A 26,711-nucleotide genomic window follows, 5' to 3' on the forward strand; every position below is an offset into this window, starting at 1 on the left:
GTCAAATCCTTTAACGTCAGTTTAATTGCTCGCGGAAAATAAGTGAATACACCTTAAATAAGTTTGATTGAGTAGTAACTTTTAAATAATATGAAAAGAAAAATGTCAGTAAGGTCAATAGATACTTGTGTAAACCAGATTTGTCGAAAACCGACTTTCATCTTTTACTGTTGCAAAACAGGTTTATCTGACAGATTGTTCTTCTTAGATTTTTCAACAAATGATAAAATAATAACTAGCAATATAATTATACATCAGATGCATAATTTACATAACTCGATTCATAAATTGAAAAACAAAAATAGAAAAAAAACCCGAACATTTTCGATTTAGCATTATTCCGTGCATTAACTAGCCATAATATCACAATTTCGAATTCTTGATATTCTTAACCGATTTGTTGAACTCACACTTACTGATGAATTTCAATCAGTAGATGACATCACAGTTGTAATGTCAACATCCGTAGCTAAACATAAAAGGATGGAGCTACCAGATCGGGAGGAGGGTCTGTCGTTTCGTCAGGCGATCCAGCGCATGAAGAGGGAGAGACTGTGCCAGAGTGAAATGATAAGTAAAGATATAGGTCCTACTCTCCCCAGGTAAGACTTCGCCTAGTCACTCCAATTTATAACTAAAACAGTCAATATATCGCACAGTTTAGTTCTAAAATACACAAATTACTATCAACTTGTTCTTTTAAGGAAGGATAGAAATGTTTGCAATGTGTTAATGATCTTAACTTGTGATTCCTTACTCGAATGAAAATGGGATGAACAAGTCCGATTCTAAATAAACTCAGTTTACAGAGAAATAAAGATAAAAGTTCAACACAGTGAGTCGTAATGCTTTGATATTCAATTACTACAAACGTGATCGGGTATTGGGTATATTGTATACTGTCTTGGAGAAGATTATGGCCAACTGTATGTTTCAATATTTATTGTTAGCCATGTGTTTATGTTATGAAAGTAAAGGAAGGTTGTCTTTCGTTTTGTTTTGGTGTCGCATCAGTCTGAGTTGACCTTTCGTAAAGACTTCTATATGGGATTATAGTGTGCGTGTTAAAAGCTTCAGATATTTGTAGTGTGTGCTATATTGACCGAAAACCCAGAAGATTCTGCTTTAAACACAATTTAAGCTGTCGTTACCCTCCCATGCTTTTTTGTAATCCTCCGTTGAGTTTTCCTAATCTCGGTATGAATAAGTGTCTGCACGCACCTGTCAATTTTTCTTCTTTGATATTTCTTTAGCACTCGTATGAAATGATCACTTTAATATTTACATCTGATCTATGTTTGATCATTATATTTCACGTGTTTGTTGGTTTAACTTGTGTGTGTCAGTTAAGGTCATCTTCGAGCGGCATTACTGCCTCTTATAGTGATAATTGCACTATTCCGTCTTTGCGTATTGCAGAGATGCCTTCTCTTGGGAGCAGATATTGATTTACGTCACTTGTTTGTGAGGGTAACGTCATCAATTTTTGAGAAAACGACGTAATTTTCTCATACAAACCAATGACGTAACAATCAATACCTGCTCCCAAGAGAGGATAACTCTGCAATACACAAAGACGGACTAGCTTAATCGGTCTGAGCTTAGTACTTGTAGTAAATAAATACAATAATTTGATTCAATAGTTCAACATCCGAAATTGGTACTGAAGCAGGGATGTTTATGTTGGGGTACATTGTTTCAAAGCTGATAAAAACAATTTCACACATTTTAAAATAAATCGTCAAATCAGGTACATATACGATTTAGATGTTGAAGAGTGTATCATACAAATGAAAATAATACTTAAGAATATACATTAGAAATGGAATCGTACATTTATTAGAGCATATGTTATCAAATTTTGAGCACAGATGCATTTAAATGTACAATTTTGTATTTAATTCAAACTCTTAACGATTTTATCAAGCGAAAAATATAGTGTATCTAGTTGTCAATGTAATGGGATTTGGTACCACTACGCTTTTTTGTCGATCAATGTTCCGGAATCGATGCTGGTTTCGTTTGAAAGGCTTATTTCTACTTCTGATAAAGGATTCCAAACTTTCCCTTTTACCTTACAATAATTGATGAAAGGACTAAATATATAATCATGTCGATGTGTTATATCCAGTCCACTGACTCTTTATAGATAACGTCCATTCTGTGTTTCTTTGACTACCGCTCGACTACCGGTGCAAATGTATTGATACGTGTATTGATGGTAATAGAACATGATCCTTTGAGTGGAGTGCTGTTCACTGTTCACAGTGCAATGTGGAGTCTATCATACACCATTTACTGACTCTCATGTTGCAGCAGTTTTTGTTGTTGTTGTTGAAATAGTGTTATTGGATTTGATCATTAAGTGGTACTGCTTTCCTTTGACATTTTGAAGAATTTCCTCCGAGAAACCCATCAGGCGACATCTTCCCAGTGAGGAGCAATGCATATCTTTTCAAGAGGTTGTAAGGCGTATGAAATCAGAACGACAGTTCAGGGAAGTCTTTAGGGATAGTAAGGGCGGGATATCTGAGGGAAAATTGAGAGAAGAAATTACCGCTCACGAGGGCGATAAATCAGAAAGTGACGATATAGAAACAGACAGGTAAGGCAAATTACTGGATCTATTTCTACGACAACTAAAACACCTAGCAGTGTTCATTAGCATTATATCTTAGACGTTTTCCTATTAGCATTATATCTTAGACGTTTTCCTATTAGCATTATATCTTAGATGTTTTCCTATTAGCATTATATCTTAGACTTTTTCCTATTAGCATTATATGTCTGGTGTTTTTTCTCTCTACATCTGTAATAACACAGCTTGTAGTACTCAATCAATCGAGAATAGTCAGCACTTTCCGAGAATCATGTACGGAAAATGCCGACGGTTTACGAATGGTACTCAATACAAATACATTTTCGAGTTCATATATCAACTTATTGTCGTTTGTTTCTTGATGATTTCTTCGGTCTTTTCAAATGACGTGTTTGCAATGAAATTGTGACAATCGAGAAACATGTTTCAGCACTGTCCACTATGTAATGCATTATAATGGTTCTTGTCTTATTCGCTTCTTTCTATACATTCGTATGGTTATCAGTGAAAGTCACTGATAAGGCGGTAAATATTAAAACACGAGCCGTAGATATAACGTTGCATACAAGGGGGGTAACTCTCCATTAACCTGAGAGTTGTCTCATTACATGCAGCATTGTATCTTGGCTTATCACATCACTTATTTCAAGAAAGGTTATTCAAAAATATAAATGTATTGAATTTATTTGAAGTTTGACATAATTGTAATATAGCTAGTATGAATCTAACATTCACAATTCATCTGGTTGAAGGAATATTGAACATAGACATATAATATATCACAAATATATGTATACTATTTATATTATTTGTTTGTGAATAGTTGTATACATAATAAAGACACAAAAAATGCTAGAGATTTTTGGCTACACCAATGTATACATATGTTTATTTTAATGTTTGGTTTCGAAAAACGTAAGACTCTCTCCGATTCCGGCCCGGGACAGGAGACTTCCAACACAGGGCGAATGCCTTACCCTGTTAAAGGTCATACAACGACTTAAAGATCATAAAACCTTTGGTCGTACAACTGTTGATAGTGAATCTACCATCGAAACGGAAGCCTCACTGTCGAGGTAACATATTCACCCAGTGAGCATGCGCAGTGGATCATGAAGTGGTCCTTGACAATTGCATGCGTATTGCAGTTTATACTTATTTACGTTTGTTCTCACAATAACAACAATCCCTTGAGTTTTCAAATTACAACAATGACTTCATATGTGCCCAAGAACATGTATTTTAGCAGTGACGTCACTTCTTCCCTGGTCAAAATGTCGGACTGAGACATAAGTGACGTCATTTATGTCTTAGTCCGATTGTTGCAGTGAAACACTTTTGCTATGGCCAGATCAAAGAGTGTTACATAAAAGACGTAATTTATGTCTTCGTTTACTGTATTGACACCATTTCTGTTTGGGTCAAAGTGATACGGTCGTGACCCTAATTGTGTCAAGGTGTGACAACTAAGACTGTGTTTTGGTTCAGTTACTGCAATGCCATGATTTATTTTTAGTTTGAACTATAACAGCATTCTCGATATCCAAGGGTTACGCTCACTTTCGCTCTCTGCACCTCTGGAATATAAAAAGACAACAGCAAAAAAAAAAGGCACCAGCTATTTGATTGGTGTCAGGTAAACAAAACTTACCAATCACTAGTCTGATACTTGTCTTTTGAAGATTACAATGGAGCGACGCCCGACTTCAAAACCTGTCATTTTTACCTTTACGCGACCGCAAGATTCTTTTGATGTACGTCAAAGGACCAAACTAGTCTTCTCGTCTCATCCACAAGGTATTGCACACTGAGCCCTCAGTTTAACTAGGACATAGTGAGCGTAACCATTAAATATCGAGGATGCAGAGCGAGGGTATCAGTGACGAGGGTATCAACAGTTCCACTTCCACCACTGTAAGGGGATACAGTTGACCACATCCTCATTCGCTTTCTGCCTCCCCCAAACTGCAGTGTTTCATTTCGAAATATGTTTGATATTTAAGAGCTTGGTCTGAATATCGTGATTTCTTTGATAAATGTCAACTACAACACAGGGTGTCAAGAGACTCAGGGTGTTGCAGACTATGGCCTGTCTTTGGATCGTCATCATGACCTAATTGAAAGCATCATTATTCCTTGTGGTATAAGGGGATCGATATCAATAGTATATTCATGTGGTGCCTCGGTGTAGGTTCAGGGTGTATATATCGTAAGTGAATGTAACCCCCGACATTTTGATAGTGCTCATTACAGAGCTCAGCACTAACCTAGTTGTTTGGTTTGGTTTGTTTGTGTGTTACGTCCTATTTACAGCTACGATCATTTAAGAACGTGCCAGGTTTTGGTGGTGGTTGAAAGTCGGAGCACTAGATAAGAAATACACCGACCTGTGCCCAATACCTGAAGTCTGCCCCATGGAGGCCTCGAAACGGGACCAAGTAGTTGAGTGCTAGTGGTCTAGATGGTCAGCCGCCTTAACCACTTTTATAGACTTAACCGCGTATATTAGGTTGAATATAATTTTGTTTATTGCATGGCCTAATAAAGGCAAACTATTGCTATCGTTCTGCACAATATTATAATTCCTTTGTGAATAAAAATATAGCTTCGTCCTCGTCAACCATCACACTGCATAGCACTCTGAGTACGCATATTACTTTATACTATTAAAGTCCGACGGTACGAGTTATGTTGTCGTTACAGTGAATAGAGGCCGGAGTATGAAATGGTATTATTATGCTACACAAATATATAAATCTGAGTAAGTGTTGGTGACATAACACTGTAACGCAGCCTGAGTATATGATGGTATCATTACACTGTATAACAGTCTGAGTATATAATGGTATCATTACACTGTATAACAGTCTGAGTATATAATGGTGTCATTACCCTGTATAACAGCCTGAGTATATAATGGTGTCATTACACTGTATAACAGTCTGATTATATGATGGTGTTATTACACTGTATAACAGTCTGAGTATATAATGGTATCATTACACTGTATAACAGTCTGAGTATATAATGGTATCATTACACTGTATAACAGTCTGAGTATATAATGGTATCATTACACTGTATAACAGTCTGAGTATATAATGGTGTCCTTACACTGTATTACAGCCTGAGTATATATAATGGAGTCATTACACTGTATAACAGCCTGAGTATATAATGGTGTTATTACACTGTATAACAGTCTGAGTATATAATGGTGTCATTACACTGTATTACAGCCTGAGTATATATAATGGTGTCATTACACTGTATAACAGCCTGAGTATATAATGGTGTCATAACACTGTATAACAGTCTGAGTATATGATAGTGTTATTACACTGTATAACAGCCTGAGTATATAATGGTGTCATAACGCTGTATAACAGTCTGAGTATATGATAGTGTTATTACACTGTATAACAGTCTGAGTATATAATGATGTTATTACACTGTATAACAGTCTGAGTATATGATGGTGTCATTACACTGTATAACAGTCTGAGTATATGATGGTGTCATTACACTGTATTACAGCCTGAGTATATATAATGGTGTCATTACACTGAATAACAGCCTGAGTATATAATGGTGTCATAACACTGTATAACAGTCTGAGTATATGATAGTGTTATTACACTGTACAACAGTCTGAGTATATGATGGTGTTATTACACTGTATAACAGTCTGAGTATATGATGGTGTTATAACACTGTATATAAGTCTGAGTATATGATGGTGTTATTACACTGTATATAAGTCTGAGTATATGATGGTGTTATTACACTGTTAACAGTCTGAGTATATGATGGTGTAATTACACTGTATAATAGTCTGAGTATATAATGGTGTTATTGCACTGTATAACAGTCTGAGTATATAATGGTGTTATTGCACTGTATAACAGTCTGAGTATAGGATGGTGGTATTACACTGTTAACAGTCTGAGTATATGATGGTGTAATTACACTGTATAACAGTCTGAGAATATGATGGTGTTATTACACTGTATATAAGGCTGAGTATATGATAGTGTCATTACACTGCATAACAGTCTGAGTATATGATAGTGACATTACACTGTATAACAGTCTGAATATATAATGGTGTTATTACACTGTATAACAGTCTGAGTATATGATTGTGGTATTACACTGTATATAAGTCTGAGTATATAATTCTGTTATTACACTGTGTAACAGCCTGTGTATATGGTAGTGTTATTACACTTTATACCAGCCTGCGTGTATGATGGTATTATAACACTGTATAGCAGCCTGAGTTTATGATGGTGTTATTACACTGTATAAAAGTCTGAGTCTGGTGGTGTGACAAGTATAATTACATTTTCTATCAATCAGAGTGCTTAATAATTTATTACACTTATAGCGTTTCAGGTAATATATATTTAACACTTGTTGTCAGCGTTCAAGTGTTCAACTCGTGTATTTTTTTGTATTGTTTTTGTTCATGTATCCATAAATATTGACATAACCAGGGAAAGTGCACATTGTATAATGAGATCATGAGTCAATTNGGGGGGGGAGGGGATTGCATATGATGCAATACTGTCTACATCTAAGTATGACGATTTTGCTGCGTTTGCTACAGAATATGTTGAATATAAATCCAATAACAGAGTTGCTGTGTATACTGTACTACATAGTACAAAGGGATATAACTTACACATATATATATACATGTGTGAGGATTTTGAGTTGTGGTAGGATGCCGGGCTCGTGCCTGAAGGGTTGCGGGTTCGAGTTACGTCACGGTATTGTGTTGAATCTTTGAACAAGATACTTTATTCCGCTTGTTCCAGCCTACTCAGCTGCAAATGAGTACGTGGTTGGGCAGTGCTAGAATCGTCTCATGCTAGCTGTAAGCGTCGAAAAGGCAGCACCGTCTGTTTGCCCACCGAGGGAGTTGAGAAAGATGTTGGCTGGTTGCAAAGGCCCTATAACCATGGATAATAATGTGTGAACCGATTTGAGACGACCTACCGACTAGGTTGAGATAACGCGGTATATAAGAACCTATAATTATTATCATTTTGTATTTGCTGTGAAAATTAACCTGTTTAATATTTCTGTGTTTCATACTTTGTATACTGTGCAAATAGTGCAGTGAAGCGTACTGCATATATGTTCAATTTTCACGAATTTCTTATACGATCAAAGAAGTTTTATAAAAAAACAGTCCCGAATACAAACGAAATCAACGTTTAATTATGAACTGAACAAAATTATCTTCATCTCTTCCTCATTTAATGTTTTCACTTGTTCTCGAAGTGTCTTCCTCAATCCTTATGTTTCCATTATTTTCTGTCCTCGATATTAACAACGTTGTAGCTAAAATGGTGTTTCTGTGAGTGTCTTCTTTTAAACATGAACATGAAGCAGTATTGTCACTTCGATTTACTAAGATTTTGGTATATCTATATTGTATCATGTATAAAATATTTTTCACATAATGATACTTCCTGTTTGAGAAACAATTATGTAATTGGTCTAGATAATTGTAAGTCGGTTATTACTGTGTTTCTCCGCCACAAAAGCAAACATATTGAAGACATATCATACACTGTACGTACTGTACCTAATTTGAAAATATCAGTTTCAGAAAAGTTTCTCAGTACGAACAGTGCAGCATTGAATACAATATGCTGACTGATTAAGTTTGTTTTTAAATTGACTACATAAACAGTGTATATTGATACTACTCAAATATGATCCAGGTTTAAGGGGAGCTAACTCTTACACAAATCACATACATTTATACTGTTTTTAGTTTTTTTCATGTATGATATGTGTCTCGTTTACTTGTTATTAAATCATTGTTGTGTACCTGTTAGCGATGCGTATTTATGTGATGTGTAACTGACCCCATTTCTCTTTGTTGTCCACAGGTTGATGGAGAGAACCAGTATCGATCCCCGTCGTGCGAGGAGCCTGCCGTGGTTCGAGGACGGTCGGACATCGTACCAACATCACGCGGATTATCTCAAACGTTTGTCCTCGCTCAGGGACGAGCTTATCAACCAGGAACAAGAGAATCTATCAAACGCTCTCGAGCGGCTCAAACAGCGGCAAAACGGCAAAGAGAACCGGACCACAATGCGACCACGTGACACGGATGGGTTTGGATTCGATGTTCCGCCACGTAAGGCGCTTCTGACAACTGTTGAACAGTTCAAACGGACCCGGCCCAGGCGTAGTCCGCCAAGGATAATGTCCCTCGAGGGAAAGCAAATAATGGAGCCACAGGCGTTTTTCAAATCCCCTCGTAGTCCATTATTGTCTACGTCGTCACTTCCGGGTCGAACTCCAGATGATAGCTTCAAACTGAACTTGCAGAGGTTAATCCAGCCTACGTCTAGCATTCCAAACATCGGACGAAAGTCAACAACCTCTAACAAACAATTGGTTCTCGAAACCTCTCCGTTACAAAAGAAATCTACGTCCCCTAAATTATACCCATACCCTTCTCTAGAACGACCCGGTCAAATATATAAAGGTACACTCAAAACTGGGGGCCGTCTCAAAGGTTTAATAAAACCAGACGACGACAACGACTACGATGATATCCTACCGCCTAGTTTTCAACATTCTGACACAATGGACCAAGACAAAATGAGTTTGGAGCAACTTAAGGACTATTACTGCATTTACTATCTCCCCACGAACACACCCGTAGTTCCGAATGAAGACGATCTGTCTTTTTATGGAGAATCCGTAAAGAGCAGTCGGAGATCCGACGGGAGAGATAGTAGAAAACGAGTGAACGCCGTAGAGGGCAGATCAATTTTGAAGAGACTCGACAAATCGAGACACAGAACAAATCCCAGGCGCACACCACGACGTGACCGGAAGTACTATTCCGAAAGTCATAATTACGACTCGGATTATTCAGGCGACACACCACCCTCTTCAAGCAAGAGACAGATCGTTGTTGACATGCCAGCGATTGTATTCAACACAGCTACTCCCGAACGGACTCGGTTAGAGTTTGACCCCCAGTTAAACCCGTTGCGTAAGACTTACAAACAAAACGAAATCCGACAGAGGGAGTTGAAAAATCTTATCGAAGATGTGAAAGAACTGAACTTACGGAATGACACTCTAACTGGATTCTTACAGAAGGCACCGGACGAATAACGAGATTTATCTCCCTTCGTTCAATGGTTCTGATATATTATTTACATATTGTGCACAACATACAATTTTCTTTGAACTGCATAGTAAGTACACATGTTTTTCAACAGATACACTTTACGTACAGTAGTGTTTTGTGGGAGAAATGAGGACTGACAGTACTGTTATGATATCCTCTTACGAACGTAACTTCATGTGTATACATTCGAAGTGTGACATGGTTATCTCCCTTGGTAGTGTTTATGTAGAGCGTCACAGATAAACTAGTAATATGTTGGGTTCAGGAAATAATTAAGGGTTTTCGAGAACGCTCTTGTAAGTCAACTGTTGGTTAAATTTGGTTTCACGTTAGGTCTCTTATATGTATCGATGTAATATCATAGACAGCAAATATACATGTACATTACATTCTATTTCTGTTTTAGACGCTCGTCATCCATGGCATTAGTATAACACACATGTATACAATACGTCAACGGTTTGTACGTGTAACGTGTTACCACAGGCATATGGGTTCGTGATATTATATATATACTGCGTACTAGAGTCTGACAACAGTGCCCCGAACACCCGTTTCATCATTCTTTATTCTTTTAATTAACGGCTTGACGTATCAAACTCTTTTGTAATGATCTCCAATGGGAATTTCTAAAAATAATATTATGACAAGAAACTTTGAGAATTGAATGATTTATTTATTTAAATTTCACAATGATAATTTATACTAGTCTATATTATTTGTATAGTCCCTAATACCCTAACCACATGCGCGTGTGGCGTGTGACGCATCGATGCTGTACAACCCAATTTAGAAGGAGCAAAGTATTTATCTCATAAAAGTTCTGGTTTATTCAACATTTAAGTTTTGAAAAATCATATGATCACAATACTATGTACTGTGGTATTACATGAGTAAAGGTCCGGATTTTACAGGTTTTTGGTTTGCATAGGGTTCGGTATAAACAGGTTTTTTAATATATAATATCACATGTTAGGTTCTATAAATACAAACGTTACAATTAGTGGTTTGGATGACTAGCGAAAACTTTTTTTTTTAATTATTTTAAACCATACAATTGCAAAAAACAATAATTTGAAATTTTGCACATTATTATCATATTTCCTGAGCAAAGACCGTTTCATGTTCATAGATAAATGACAAGGAAACTTTATCCGAGGGGTTTTCAAATATATATTTTTTTCTCCATAATTTGGAAGTCCGAAGGGTACTGTAGAATGCCCTCGTCTTGCATCTCTGGACATGAATGAGCGTTCCTCTGATCCCTACAGGTTTAAGCATTCCGGAATCAATTATGCCATAACGGTAAATTAAAATAAGGCGGAAATTCCCGATGATTACCGATTAAAGTGTGTTGCCTGTTGAGATAAGCAACTATAGAGAATATTATCTTATTTCTACATTCCGTAAAAATCGTTGCAAAACCAGAACTGTATCTATAGTTTTAAGCGTAAATATTATACACAATGTTTTTATGATTAAAATGCATATTTTAAACATGTCTGGTGGTATGAAACAAGGTTGCGTTCAAACATATATTGAAGATAAAGTACTGAGCATTACATTCTCGAATGGAACTGTGCCACATTATATTCCATGCGTGTTTAAAATATGAACATGAATCCTTACTTTCATATCGATATTTTATGGATCATTAAAGAAATTCTTTAGTTCTTTTATCATCACTTAAGCACACTTTGCAGAATTTAGTTTTGTTGTAAAAGGGAGATATAATTAGATAAACTTGATATCTAAAAATAGAATACAATCATTTACAGTGATTGCCATTTGTTGTATTTGATCGTTAACAATTATTGTCCACGAGAACTCCACATTGAAAAATATAATTGTATTCCGTATGACTGGTGAATTTCGCTGTTGCTGTTATTTCAATTTTTACTTTAAATGCTTTTATTTAACATTCACGATTAAAAAATTCCATTGATCTTGGAACTCATATATTAGGGCTGCAACGATACGCATACTTAAAAGCTAAATTTTATTTATCATGATATTTTGGGTTCCGGAATGGTTAGAATAGCGTTAGTTGAAAGAGCGATCGGGAACTGTCGGCACTTTCCATAAGCGAGAACATATGTTTTCGTTTACGGAAAGTGCTGAGAATTCTCGAGTAGTGGAAAAGTAGGACGAAACTAAAGCGAGGCCAAAGGTAACGTAAGTCGTGGTTCGCAGTTGAGTATTCACCGTTATTCTGTTAAGAATTTTATTTATTTATTTTTGACAATGATTCACGCAAGTTGTGCTGTACACTATACATGTTTTTTTTTGTAAATAACTGTTTTATTTAATTACAGGAATCATCTAAATAAAAACAAAGTTATCACATGAGCACTGAATTAATTATGTTTATTGAAATCCAACAATTTTACATTCTTCGTGACCCCATATACAGAGGAGTAATACTGAACACAATGCGTAATAAAATATATACAAAAATGATCTAAATTAATTTTTCTATTGTAATTTTTCGTTTCGTCGCTATCAAAATGCTTTAGGTGTAATAATATAGGTTTGTTGTTCCATTTGTGTAGTCGAGTACTGTTTGTTTGTATGTGATTAAACGTTCTCGCAGCAAATAGGGTAAAATTAAGACGGGTGCAAAAGAAGACACTGTCTAAAGGAAGGACGATCGAAGTCAGAAAGGGAAGTTAATGGAACATAGCTTAAGCGTAAATTTGGGTTTCTTCAATGTCCCCAAGCAGACGACAACCCCCGATTTTGCAAAAACGGCCTCAATTAAATCGCTTCTTACGTTATGTTATTAAGGGATAAAGGAAGATTTGTTTTCCAAGAAAATGCCAGGTTACCTATAACGATATCCCTTGAGCCTTCACCGTATTCCACGTTCGAGTGTCATTTAGATTACCCCATAACCATCTATACCAGCATGCATATGTAGCACTGTGTCACTGGATAACATCCACAGCAGTATACCCTTTATCAATTATTTATTTTGACAGAAATCTAGAAAGAGGTTCAAATAGGCATTGGATGGATTTTTTCATGTACATTGCGGCAATGAATAGAAGTAGCTGATCTACATATCCTGTGGAGCACGTTAGCGTTCCCCAGAATATATGTAGATCAGCTACTGATGCAATGTACATGAAAAATATACATGAAAAATAATCCATTCAATTCATATATTTACGTTACGGTGAACTACAATAAACAAAGTTACCACACTTTTTGTAAGTTTATTATTTTTGTTATTAGTATCGAAAAGGAAAACTAGAAAAAGGAACAACCAGAACTCCAGACTACACACAAACTACAAATGTTCAACTTCCACCGAACATCTGATGTTGTTGAAACGGAAAAATATATTTCTAGAAGAAAAGGTGATCTTATTTGATGTTTTTTGCATTAAACATCGCATATTATATATTTTAGAAAGTTAATGTCCGCACTATTTCAAATAATCGGTCACCATAGTAACCATCCAGGACACCTGTCGGCAGTAGGCATCTATAGCTCATTTGTACAGCCGTTAGATATGCGGTTTGCTAAAATAACATGCAGATGAAACGGATGATAAATTGATGGATGAAGTGCAATCTGATTAAAATCATATGTTACATGGCTTCGTTAACTTCGTACTACACCTGAACATCTGAGTGTGCCGCGGTCAGTGTCACGTTCAGGTGACCTTTATATTTATAAATACTCATTACATTTTGACCAATCAGAAACCCTCTTTCAAAAGGGCGCTCGGAGTTGAAACAAATATGGCGGACATTGATGAGAATGATGCAAAAGTTCTGAAGTTATTTGAGATTGAATAATCTGAAACCGGAACAGAAAAAAACATATTCAAAGCTTTATTAGAGAAGAAAGAGTGTATGGCGGTGTTGCCTACGCAATTATTACCCAATTGGTCCGTTTTCCTTGGCGTCGTAGAAACGTAAGTTCCCGCCGCCATATTTGTTTTGAAAAATTAGTCTGTTCGATACCCCTCGCTAATTATCTATCAACCATGATATTCCGGTTCTCTGGCAAACTTTTGCCAGCGCGCCTCTGATTGGTTCATCTAAAGGTCACTTGAACGTGACCCTGACCGCAACACATTCAGATGTTCAGGCGGAGCCATGTAACAGATGATTCTAATCAGATTGGATGAAGTGCCCTGTGTCATTACAAAGTTCTCTGGATTTAATGCGCAAGTTGATGTCACGGGGATTACCCAGCCGGACGTTTGGGTGTTAGAAAGTTCGTGACCACGAGGAACCGATTGCGAGTCGGAAGTCAGTATTAATTATGTCAATGTTATAAATATATTTTTGTAATTCATTAAAAATAAATAAAAAAAGTTCAATGGTTTTGTCGGAGAAGGGGAAAAACTCTTCTCAAAAACGGTACTATGCGAAGTAATATGATTTGTCACTGTGTGTGAAATCAGCTGACCGGTTGCACGAGCATCGTTGTATTCATGGTCTAATGGCGGTTGTTTTCATTTGGTAAATTCATATACAGAACAAACATCAAAATTGTAAATTAAACTTGTAGTTAACAGAAAAAAAACATGACATTTCTTGTCAGTGAAAAAAATGTATTTTGGCTAGAAAATTGTCATTACAACCCCAGACAACAATTAAAACAAATCGTTTCCAGTTATTGAAAAAAAAAAAGATATCTATAAACTCAATTAAGAATCAGGCAATTATCTGTTGGGGGAAATAGCAGTATACATTTTATAAAGCGTAAACTGTACATTTTATCAGACTCGACCAACATTAATACACACTTAACAACGCTGCGAGATTCGTCGCAAAATCAATATTTTAATTGTTTCGGACGATGAACACTTTAATATTCCACACAGTATATACATGTACATGTACGTGTACGTATAAGCACATGATCCGATCAGAACGAACTGACCATGGGGTAACGTTATGTCATCTATATCCAAATCACCAAAAGTTGGAAAACTGACGAAGTAATCAACACGTAAATGTAAGCGCGTCAGTAATTGCTTGAGCTAAACGATGTACCTAAACAAATAATCGTTTCAATCTTGTTTTGAATTGATATTTTTTTTTAAATTTTACAGATAAGCGCATTGATAAATCGGCGTACTGACAACAAATGTTATAGAGAACTATATAGTGATTCAATCTGCATTTTTCCAGTGTTCATGCAAGTATGAACGCGGAAAACTTTACTTACACACCACATGAGTGGCCGTACCCTATAATTCCAAATCACCATCAATGGAAAGTCAAACCAAAAACAGCCTTTAAATTACGAACTGTTTTCATTCATTCGTAAATTTAGTGTAGTAATATGACTTAACATCGCAACGTCATTTCGGAGATCTAGAAACTATTTCATTTGAAAATTTTCTCAAGGCCACTTCATCCGGCTTGAGTGACCTTGCTGGAGAAAATATTGAAGAAACAGTGGTTTAATTTACGAATGTTAATTTAGGCGATTCTACAAAGAGAAAGTTAGCAATGGCGAATTCGAGGGATGATGGTTCTGGAGAACGAAAAGGTCGGGGTTGCCACCCGGTTTGAGGAAAGCGGTGTTTATTATGACGGGAAGTGCATGAGCTAGACTCGTCACGTGTTTTTTGTTTCATGGATCACTTTAATTTGTATGTAATGGGAGGAACATTATGCGTCGTAAGTAAAACCCCGCGTCCCTCTGGGTTCGGTTGTTTGTAATCTCGGCCCCGCTATGTGCAGCGTATGCGCATGCCCTGTCGTCATGTTCGTGGAAATTCACGGCTAATACATTTTATGTGTAAGTACATACAGATTAATTCCTTATATTGTCACTTTTTTATCACTGTGCGGACCCACATACGTGAAATCGAAATATTGACACTGAGCTTTGTCAGATTGATATTGTCGGTTCGTCAGACGACAGAACGTGTCACTGTTGTAAATATGGTCAACCGTAGTTTAAAAGTATTCATTTTTAAAACCTAAGATAGGTCTACTGAAGATAAACAATAAGTCTAAGATACAATAATAAAATAATAATAATAAACAGTAGACCTTGCATTTTTTTCACGGCGAGTTTATTTTAGGCAATGGGAGACAACTCGAACGACAATCAAATTGCTTACTGAAAAAAGCGGATTTGGATTTCAAAGTAGTCCCATGAAATAAAAAACAGCCGTTCATACTAATATCAAACGCTGTTTTTTGGGTCACATGTACTACTTCTAACCAATCACAAAACCTGTAACAAAGGGCAAAATCAAATTTGGAGTTATTTACATATGAACGTTCCCTGTGACCATACTGACCATTCGTATGGACAGTTTATCTAGGTGATAAACGCTTTATTTCGCACATGTCTCTCGATGTTGCTTTTCTCAATACATATCATTGTAACAGTCATAACGTTTTCCCCTGCCAGTTCGTTTTAATAGACCAGCGTGGTACATACACAATAAACACAACTTTATTTAAATATTTCAAACCCTGACCATGAACATTAGTCTGATATAATTGAAGAATATATCGTGGTACTACTACAGCAAATTACGAGTTCAAATTGATGTGGCGTGAAAAGCAAAAACAGCACACGATTCTACATTCCTAACAGTCGCCGTAGTAAGCGTGAAAGGACAAGCTGTCAAACTGCGGAGTACATGATACAGAGTTGGTCTGCAATCACAATTGCCTCGGCGCACAGGACCGAATCCAGACAGTGGAGGGCGCAGTTTGTGGAGGCATGGGTGACGCTCTGGAGCAACTTGGAGCCGACCTGGGTACCCATGGTGTGTATTTGGTCATCAACGTCGAAGTAACCGTAGTTATGGACTGTGAATGAATCGAAAGTAGACTTTACATTACGTAACAAAACAGCGCTAATGGGAGAATGGATATCAATTGAAATATGGGTTAGTTTTTGTTAACGTGCAGTCAAATGTTAGATCATAAACGAGTCAGATGACTCCGGGAATGGATGTCGTTAACGAATCGTAAAATGACCGACAAGTAGGAAAGTAAGACAGATTAAAAAGGAGCAGTTCCTAGCACTGTCCGGGTTAGATCCGGGTATTGTAAATATAAATATACAACATTTGATAAAGCGCCCTATCTAGCTACATGTAACATAAGCCACTCTAAAGCGTTTTACAGTACATAGATATACAATTTAATACAACGAATACAATTAGCATATACACTAATCAATACCCGCAGGAGCTGCCTTATCAGTCGCTAACTACTAGTCCTATACCACCTGGCTAATATCTCACTATGTGTGAATGCCTGCGTGTGTGCTGGAGATGTATTGTGTTCTGTTTGTATTGGGACCGTACTTCAAGCTGCATCATGCATAGTGCCACCTCACTTGAATGCCACAGCACATATACCGCAACACCCACCCCAGACCATTTTATACTCCACCTCGGTTTTTAGAGTTGTGTGGGCAGGAGAAAAACACTTTCTCTGAATATTCCATGCGTGCGACGACTTCGGGGATCGAATCCCGACCGCCTGCTTGGAAAGCCGGAGTGTTAACAACTCGGCCAATCCGCCCATGTATATATAGTAATATATAGTAATGTATAGTCTCTGTTGATATTGCATTGGTCTGTTAATTCATGACGTTGTTTTTAACTGTGTTGGTTGGAGGTGACGATTGGGTATTGTACCGATTTCGGAAATCCCCCTTAGGCTCCCCACGAGTGAGTCGCGTGACTTAACTCAAAACAACAAGTCACATGCTATACATCGCCATTTCAATAACATCAGGTGGGTTATGCTCAGACAGTTTTGTTTAATTTTGATCGCCCACCTCCAACCCGTACATCCTCCGTTTTGAAGGCACATGTATCTTTACTTGTGTGTGTGCCAATCACTGCTTTCTAGTCCCAGGCCAATTAGGTGGCAAATTATCATTTTGATCTTGTCCTTGTGGCTAATTATTTTATGTCTAGTCTCACCTATTTTGCCTATAACATTATTGTTCAGTTTCGACATAGAACATATTTTTGGGCACTTTGGTAAATGCTCTATTACAACACAACTTATTTTTTGGTAAAATTACTAACAGAAAAAAAGAGAAAAGTTCGAATTAACTTCCAAAAATAACTCCCTCGTGGAGGGCAAGGTCGGATTTACGGTGTTCACTGTATTTGTCCATGCACGAAAGTTGTTCCGGGGAAAAATCGAAACAATTTCAAATCTAACTTTCAGCTCAGAGTTCTATTGATAAACTTAAATCATCCTATAGACATATCATACGCAATTGTATTGATACTGAATTGTGGAATACGCTGTTCCAACTATTGAACGAAATTGTGTGGACTGTCGATAAGGCGGGCATTTTTAATTTTAAATATAAATCATAAGTTAAAAAAGAACATAAGAGGCAGAGAAAAAGTAAATATAAGTATTTAACTGTTTTTGTATGGTATTTATGATCTATTTGAATGACACAGCTTTGCAAGCAAACAACATAATGCGCTACAGCTTTGCAAGCAAACAAATCATAATGCGCTAGCGCGCATTATGTTGTTTGCTTGCAAAGCTGTGTCATTCAAATAGATCATAAATACCATACAAAAACAGTTCAATGCTTAAATATTAATATTTGCATGGCATTGTCACTATATAGCCTCTTTGAAAGCTGTATCGTTGATGGGACTTTAATTACCATGCAGCACGATACACAATTCTTAGCGTATTAATACAACACTGACCGGAACTACAATATTCCATGTAAATACACATGACGGCTGTCGAAATATCGCTGTGCATTGTGGGACTTGACAATGCAATTGTAAATGTATGTGCTAAATAAAATATAAAAAAATAACCTGTTATTAAAACAAAAACAAGACCAAGGTCTGTAATATCGTACAAAAAATGCAAATCGGTTGAAATCAACAATGCCGGCAATCGAAACAATTTTAACACTCATGCAATTTATCAGAAATATCGTCTGTTACACAGCACCACAGGTTGTAACCACAGGACAGTTGGAATACAGTCTCAGAAAGTCTGGAAGCTTGTCTGACATATATCAGTATCTGGATGAACGCCAACATGCTTAAACTTAATCAGGAAAAGACGGAACTAATTGTCTTTTCCCCAAAGTGTCAGCAAACAATGACTATCCAGCTCAAGGTTGGTGCCAGAACTATTGAGACTGTTCCAGCTGTTAAAAACCTAGGGGTATACTTTGACAGTTCTCTGAACATGGAGAAACAAGTGAACGCTATTGCCAAATCCTGTTACTACCAGATCAGGAACATCGGCTGTATTCGGCAGTTTATTACTGAAGTTGCATGCAAGATTTTGGTGCATTCACTTGTTACCTCTCGGTTGGATTATGGTAACGTCCTGCTCTGTGGTATATCTGACAAACTAACTAGTCGTCTGCAGAGGGTTTCGGCTACGTTGTGGAATAGCTTACCATCTGCTATTAGGAAGTCGAATACCCTGGCCAAGTTCAAGAGGGACATAAAAACTCACCTCTTCACGTCTGCATTTTAGAATCTTTGCAAAGACGTCATGTAAATACAACCCTTTTATTTGTTCAATTATGTGCATATTGCTTGTTAAATGTATGAAAGTGACTGCAAGCCTTTGTTGTTTGTTTTCACAGTTATAATCATTACTATTATCCATATGTTGTAAAGCGCCTAAGAGTAATTTTACAAATTATATAAGGCGCTATATAAATGCTGTATATGATTATTATTAATACTGATCAACAGGGGTTCGTTACAAATGTCTGAACTACACATATTCTATAGACCTACTGACACATATGTTACCGACCTACTGATATGAGTCACAGGACACATAAACATTTCAGACATTTGTAATATGCTTATTTAGAGTCATTATTTGACTTAAGTGAGAAAGTTTTGATATATGATTCATTTTGTTCCGGATTTATATCAAGTCTGCTTATTACGGAATCTTCCTCTAAAAAGCTCTAATAGAGCAGTACCCATACGCCTACATTACAGGATTGCGAACCCCCTTTCGAGCATGCAACGAAATAGGGCGTAGTGATCTGATTGCTGGGGAGCTGTGCTCTCTATCTTATGGCACATGAGAGATTGTATATGACATTTTTTTCACGGAATGGTTTGATTTCTTTCAAGTTTTTTAATTGTAGTTTACAGCATCTAGGTTGAACTGTATTAAAACACCTACCTGTATTAGTCCTATTGATGTCTCTTCCGGTCAGTTTGACCAATTTCGGACAAGTAGCGTCGGTCAGGGTATTGGGTATAACGGACACATTAACTGGAGAAGGAAAAAAAACGATGCGTTTAATGGATTCTAATTGTAGTATCATTAGTCGTCATTGACTTTTTTTTACCTGATGGCGTTCGGATACTGTATAAGCTATGCCATCGCCATACAGTCATTTTTCTGTGTATGATTCATACTTATCTTATTCATTAGTCTGATTAGCGGACTTACATTTCATTTCTAATACTTACATATGTTAACGTGACATCGGTTCAATAGGAGTAACAGCCTGAAATTGGCATAAGCTCCGCACACATTCACTATTGATGACGTCACAAACAAGATAAATAATGCAATCCTATTAAAATTGATTCTTTGTATGTCGCTTCCATGCGACAGAACTTCAAACGAGAGGGATGCGAAAGTCTGATTTTAATTAGACTGTGAAGAATATAGACATAGTTTCTCCTACCATTAAATATGAGTGTCTGTTTATCACCCTTATTGTAAAATTAAAGAAATGAAATCATGATTTCTTAAGACATTAACGAATCACGACCAGGACATATCTATAAAGACCAAAATTTCAAGCTGCTCGAGATGAATATTTTTAAGTCCAACTTACGTCCAACCTGACAGCCATACATCAGAAGGGCTTCACAAGGCGAAATGACCCAAAACATTCCAGGATGCTCCTCCAACTTGGCTTTGATACACAGAGTTTCATTGGTTGTAGAATTGGAACCAATGATATCCAACGTATCACTGTCCCAGTTTAGCCAGCTGGGGGTTTCTCCATCGGGCCAGATAAAGGCGTCTGGACTCGTGGACATGGGATCTTGAAATGCACCAATCCACATCTCGGAAACACTAGAAATTGATAAGACACATGTATTGTCACCCTCGATACTCCATTGGTTACGCTCACCCTCTGCACCCCTACAATAAGACATAGTAAAATCGAAGGCACGCGGCTAGCTATCTGATTGGTCTCAGGTAGCAACAAACCCCGACCAAGTGCTTAGCTGATACCTGTCCTTTGAAGATTTCAGGGGAGCTACACACGGCTTTTAGGCCAGTCAATGTTACCGTTACGCGGCTGCTAGATTCGTTGGATGTACATCAAAGGATGACACTCGTCTTCCTGTCTCATCCACAAGGTGGTATAAACTAGACCTTCGATTTTGCTTTGACATATTCAAGGGGTGCAGAGAGCGAGGATGATATATTGCATGCTAGCTATATTTAAACTCGTATCACCACGTATGCAGGGATATAATCTGATAAAACGAATTCGCTAAACTACTTTGTGCACAATGTACTAGACTTTTTTGTATAACTATGATGTTCAATCAAGACTTTTTTGACGCATTTAGAAGTTTTGAGTGTTTGATATTATTAAAAAATAACTACCTGTCAAGTAGTTTCTAAAGTGTAGTATAGCTTAGAAGTATATAAACACGGAGGAATCATTAGTGCGTAGTGATTATTCAAGACTTGGTCATGTTGCTCATGAGTCCGAATTGCAATTTGTACTCAGATCTGTCGTTTCTTACGCTCACGAGTAAAGTAAGATTATCTTGTCTAGCTAAATATAGACATTTTCTGTCCGCTTTTCCCCAGCAAAAATCTCAATAACAGTTATGAAACATTACACTGTTTTTGCATGATTAAATTTACAATTAAAAAAAAAAAAAAAAAAAGGTATGAATTAAAGAAACACATTTGAATCTTAATTTCAACAGAACACGACAGAATTAAAAATGAAAACTGAAATTGAAAAAAAGAAGCAAACAAATCTTAATTGTTCAAGGTTGTATATCAATGTAATTGTTTTTATGAAGCTCGTAGTATTGTAGGAATTCATTACGTTCTAATAAGTATAAACGTTTACAAATGCAGATATATGTTATCGTTTCTGATGTAATCTAGATGTTTCAAACGTTTTTTAAATACACTTTCTTCTGAAATGTAAATTTAAACGTCACATGATATGCATATACATATGTATCTGCATGTGTTTTCCTTATTATTCGCTATTGACAGTTACATTGTATATGCAAAGTCATTTAAATCAACAAAGATCATACAAGCAAATTAATTAATACCAAACGCACACACTGTACCATATACATATAACAACCGATATAATTTATAGAATCACTGTTGGGCGCTTTACAGGGTATGTGTGACAATCATTCTAGAGAGGGAGACAAGCCTACATCATTACATTGTTCATATAGATAATTAAATTTACACTATAAGATCACAATGCAAATAATTGTTCCTTATATGAATATAAAGTGTAGTAATATTAAAAAGTCGTAAACAGGTGAATTTTAAAATCATTCTTGAAGTGTGCAAGGTTTCATCTGCCTGCGTTTTCATGATATTAATCGGTCTATTTCATATCTAATTAAAACTATTTTTTGAAAATATTAAAAATACCCAGGTAATGTTCGAAGAAAGGATTCGACGACATCGTTATCCGCCTGGGTAGAAATCTTCATCAAGGACATGCCATATTTGTTGCAGCAGAATTTTGCATGGTCACGTGACACAAAATAAGACGTAAACAGAATGGTGTTACTGTTTGCTGAAACAAAAATGCATTTTTGTTTTATCTAGCTTTACACTTATTGTTAAAAGATAGCGTACTAATGTAACAAATATTGTCTGCCAACAGTTCCTGTTATTTAAAAAATGCAAAGTTACAGCGGCGATTTAAATGAAGGTTTCTCTCGGGCCATAGCGTGCTATTTCAGTTCTACAATAATAACAAAAGCCCGTTTGCCGCTTTTAAACATCTTTTCCACAACATGGCAACGTCTAAGGTATTCTTATGCAGAAGAGCATCAACAATACCCGAGGCTAAAGATTCTCTGAAATCATGACATTTTTTTGTGAGTTCGAAGTGCCGGGACACAACATTAACTTATTCACCCCTGAAACTTCGTGATGAACTATACCAACTTGGCCAGTTATTTTCTAAATTTCAGACGTTTTATTTTACATTTTATCATGGACTAAATGTAGATATACATACACATATAATTATTTCAAACTATGTTCATATGTTTTTTTTACATGACAAACAGTTATTCAAATAAACTCGATATGCTACACCATTTTGTAACATAATAATGGCAGTGAATCCCGATTCCCGGGTATCAATTGCAATGTCGTACAATTCCTTAAAAAAATAAGAAAATATTTTTAGAAAAACAAATCAAATAATTCTCTTTTATTGTATCCAATTGTTTTTGGATTTGTTCTACATTGGGTGTGAAAGCAATAAAGCGGTGTAGGTTTACCTGACAGGAAGAGTTTTTTTTTTTTTTATAAAATCGGTGTACTTGTGTGAAGGGTTGCCGTGTAAATCCGTTCTTTAATCATATGTGGAAGAAGTGTCATCGATTTTAAGTCCCATTGTGATTTTTGCACACTTACTTTTTCTTTAAACACGCACCGGAAATTAGTCGACCAATAATGCGGAATTTGCTGTGATTCGGATATTAAATGTTTCTGTATAGAAAACAAGCATATCTCTAAGCACGCTACCGTATATGTTATAAAAAATCAAGTCTGCAGCAGGTTTTGACATGCATGCAAGTGAAATATACGGTACGTGCATCATTTTCTCATCTTTACAATTGTTCAAGTGGTATTTATACATACAATCGAAATAACGATGTGCTGGGTCGAATTTATTGACTAGAAATCTTCCAAACTTCCTAGTATGGTATACTATTTGAGGTTGGGATAGTTTTGTTTCAGATTTTCCAAATCTTTTTCCCTAACCACATGAAACATTTAATGAAATATAAGACAGAAGTTTCAAAATGAAAAGCGTGTATTAATTACCAGTCCAATATATATCAGCTTAGTACTAACGAGACAACGCCAACTGTTGTGATGTAAACTTAAAGGATTTAGTTTCCATGGGTACAGCGAGCGCTGAATGAGTATAATTCCAGAACATTGAAAACAACTAGGAAAATATGTGTTGTTGGGTCCCATGCCATATAGCTGCATGTAGTTGAACGGCAATCGCTATTCATGTTTGTAGCACTTGCACATTCACTTTGTCAATATCTTCTCTAGGAAGTGAGGTCTGATGTTTGTATCGTGTTCCTAGTTCCTAGTACCGTTTTAGAAAAAAAACCGGAATCGGCAATTAGACCCCAGTTCCCTTTAAGCAAATAACGTGTGTGGAGTTTGGATTTCAGTTCCGTCCAAGTCCATGGTAGTCTCAATGATTGTCTGAAAGGTTGTGGGTTATATTTCTGCACTGGATTCCGATATTTGTATGCGTCTTCAATTTGCGTTTTGCGAGTTAGAGAAGGAAATAATTACAAAAACATATATAATACGGAAATGGGGTCTAGTTCTCTGTTTCGTTTCAGAAAAAAAAGTAATACAGTCTGTATAAACAATATAAGAGGTTGGTTCTTATGTATTTCTGAAAAGGGACAAGTTTTTTTTTTGGTCCATTGATGGTGTTATTTCAGTTTTTAAATGGAATTAGGATATGGTTCCTTGTTCCGTTTTTCTTAAACGGAACTAGGTTCTGGTTTCTAGTTGCTTATTTCTTAAACGGACCTCGGAACTAGGAACTTGGAAACAATTTCAGGCTCCGCTAGCGAGTATCCTGGTTATAGCTGCATTGACCTGCATATATAATCCAACAACCAAGTACCCCTGTTCTAAGACATCACTCTCATAGAGCACACCTAAAACCACTTACATTTATATACCCGATTTTCAAAATAATCCAGTTTGAAAATCTGATCAACATATGATCCGAAAGTTAATTAATTTAAACAATGAACACAAAGACAGTGATATTAAACTTACCTAATACAAACCCGAGGTAGGAAACCGCATACATCAAAGCGGTAAACATCGCGCTGTTACTACTTCGAGTCCTCCAATATACAATTATCTCTCCTGGGATCCTATTTCATAGTCACTAGTCACATGTTACGCCCATTAAATGTTTTTAAACATATTTCATATAACTTTCATTGTTGTTCTTCACTTGATCATTTTGTACGTTGTGAGATATTTTCAGAATATTTTCAAAACTCTGGGTTTTTGTATGACAGTGTGAACACTAAACACATTGTTTCTGGGGATTCAATGCTTTTGATCATCATTCATATGAAATAGAAATGTAAAGACACGTTTCAGAAGTCTGCATGAGCATTGCAATCTATCATGGGTAATTTAACGTAATGGGTCTTAAATCACAATGCTCTATCGTGATGGTCGACGTGATCCATGCCGTAGTCACTAGGAGTCTTACTCTCCTAAACCTCGTCTATTATTGAAATTTTTGCAGTCTGAGAATCACACGAACGTTACAGTGTGCACGTCAATGCACGGACTTTACGTGAGACTCCTAACAAATACGAAAATTGCATGTCGGCATTATTGTATGATATTTACCTCCGTGAGTGGTAACCCGCTTGATGGATTAAACAATCACGGAATAGTACAGCTATTGATACCATTTTCTCTCGGGCATTGATTAATCGTTGGTCCGATTTCGCACAAAGACATACATACAATTCACAAACACATTTCACATAGTCGAGATTTGTCTTTCTCCTTTGCTATACTGATAAATATTAATCTCAATTTATTGTTGTTTAAAAAAACAATATTTAGTCGATCACTTTAAGAAATCACACACAACGTTTATTACATTGCGATTTGATATCAAAGATCTAGCTCAAAATATCACAATTTCTATGATATATGTCGTTATTTGAAAGACAAGTGTTCCGCAGAGGGTTTCGAAAGGTGTAGGTTGATGAAGGTATGGGCAATATCTATGTGTGTCTGATACAATTTGGGAATTATCTTTTGTTTTCCCATAAATATGTACGATTTTATTATGACGTTAACATCCGTCTTACATCTTTGACAATATGATTTTATATTGTTCTTGATTTAGTTTTACAATGTGGTGGTGTTCATGAAGCAAGATACGACTACACCTCTGGAACATTCTGGTCATATTTATTTGTGCTTTGTCAGAAGTTCCCATTTTCAACATTCCCTTGTACATATTTTGCGATTGTTTCATCGAATTTAAGCTCAAATGAAGTTTTTTATAATTTCATTTATAGTTTCAGTGTTATATTATTGTCTTCTGAGAATGTTTAGTTTAACGTTTTTGAAAGGAAACTGAAAGTGATGTGTTGACGCTTCCTAGGCAAACCACATACATGAAAGAGTGGGGAAGTTAGAAAGAAAAGCAAATTTGGGCAGCAGGTCAAGTTTGGTTTCCTCAACTTGTTAATTGTAACAAAACATCCAGGTGCTACTTAAATATGACATTTCAGCCGTATCGGAGGAACGTATACTGTTTTGAAGTTGGATTTGACAAAGCGACACCAACACCGGATTCTTACACCATGCTGTATTCAGTAAGTGACTCATAGACAGACACTTATGTACCCGCGTGATACATACTAAATTACAGGTACGCCTACTATTCTGATAACGACTAGACATGATCTAAATGACAGGATATTAAAGAATGTTTTTTTCTGGGGATTTTTTTTTTTTTTTTTTTTTTTTTTTTGTTTTTTTTTTTTTTTTTTTTTTTTTTTGGGGGGGGGTCAATAGCTTCAGAAGAAGCTATACATGTATATATTAAGGTGAGTGATATATTTACTTAAGTGTCTGACACGCTTGTTACTGTTTTCCTATATTGTACCATGCATGC

General features: G+C 36.3%; 2 protein-coding genes across 7 annotated transcripts in view; one reads left to right on the forward strand and one right to left on the reverse strand.

The window, feature by feature from the left end:
- The window catches only part of LOC110445076, a 58,794-nt gene extending 45,918 nt beyond the window's left edge, over positions 1 to 12,876 (forward strand). For 4 of the 6 annotated variants that reach the window (XM_021489496.1, XM_021489473.1, XM_021489488.1 and 1 more), the window contains one exon: positions 8,509 to 12,876. In XM_021489496.1, coding sequence (XP_021345171.1) covers positions 8,509 to 9,757 — 1,249 coding nt within the window. In that variant the 3' untranslated portion in view covers positions 9,758 to 12,876. Of the gene's footprint in view, positions 1 to 436; positions 603 to 2,395; positions 2,606 to 8,508 lie in introns of all 6 variants that reach the window. The other 2 variants (XM_021489467.1, XM_021489480.1) reach the window with 2 other exon arrangements.
- Positions 12,877 to 15,823: 2,947 nt separating this feature from the next.
- Positions 15,824 to 22,562, reverse strand: LOC110445012. The gene is made up of 4 exons (XM_021489375.1): positions 22,421 to 22,562; positions 20,598 to 20,842; positions 19,931 to 20,023; positions 15,824 to 16,573 (listed from the first exon to the last, which is right to left on the reverse strand). Exons 1-4 carry the CDS (start codon positions 22,489 to 22,491, stop codon positions 16,386 to 16,388), a joined length of 597 nt encoding a protein of 198 aa, XP_021345050.1. The 5' UTR covers positions 22,492 to 22,562; the 3' UTR covers positions 15,824 to 16,385.
- Positions 22,563 to 26,711: the final 4,149 nt, after the last annotated feature.

This window comes from Mizuhopecten yessoensis, unplaced genomic scaffold (assembly GCF_002113885.1).
Source record: "Mizuhopecten yessoensis strain PY_sf001 unplaced genomic scaffold, ASM211388v2 scaffold2073, whole genome shotgun sequence".
NCBI lineage: Eukaryota > Metazoa > Mollusca > Bivalvia > Pectinida > Pectinidae > Mizuhopecten > Mizuhopecten yessoensis.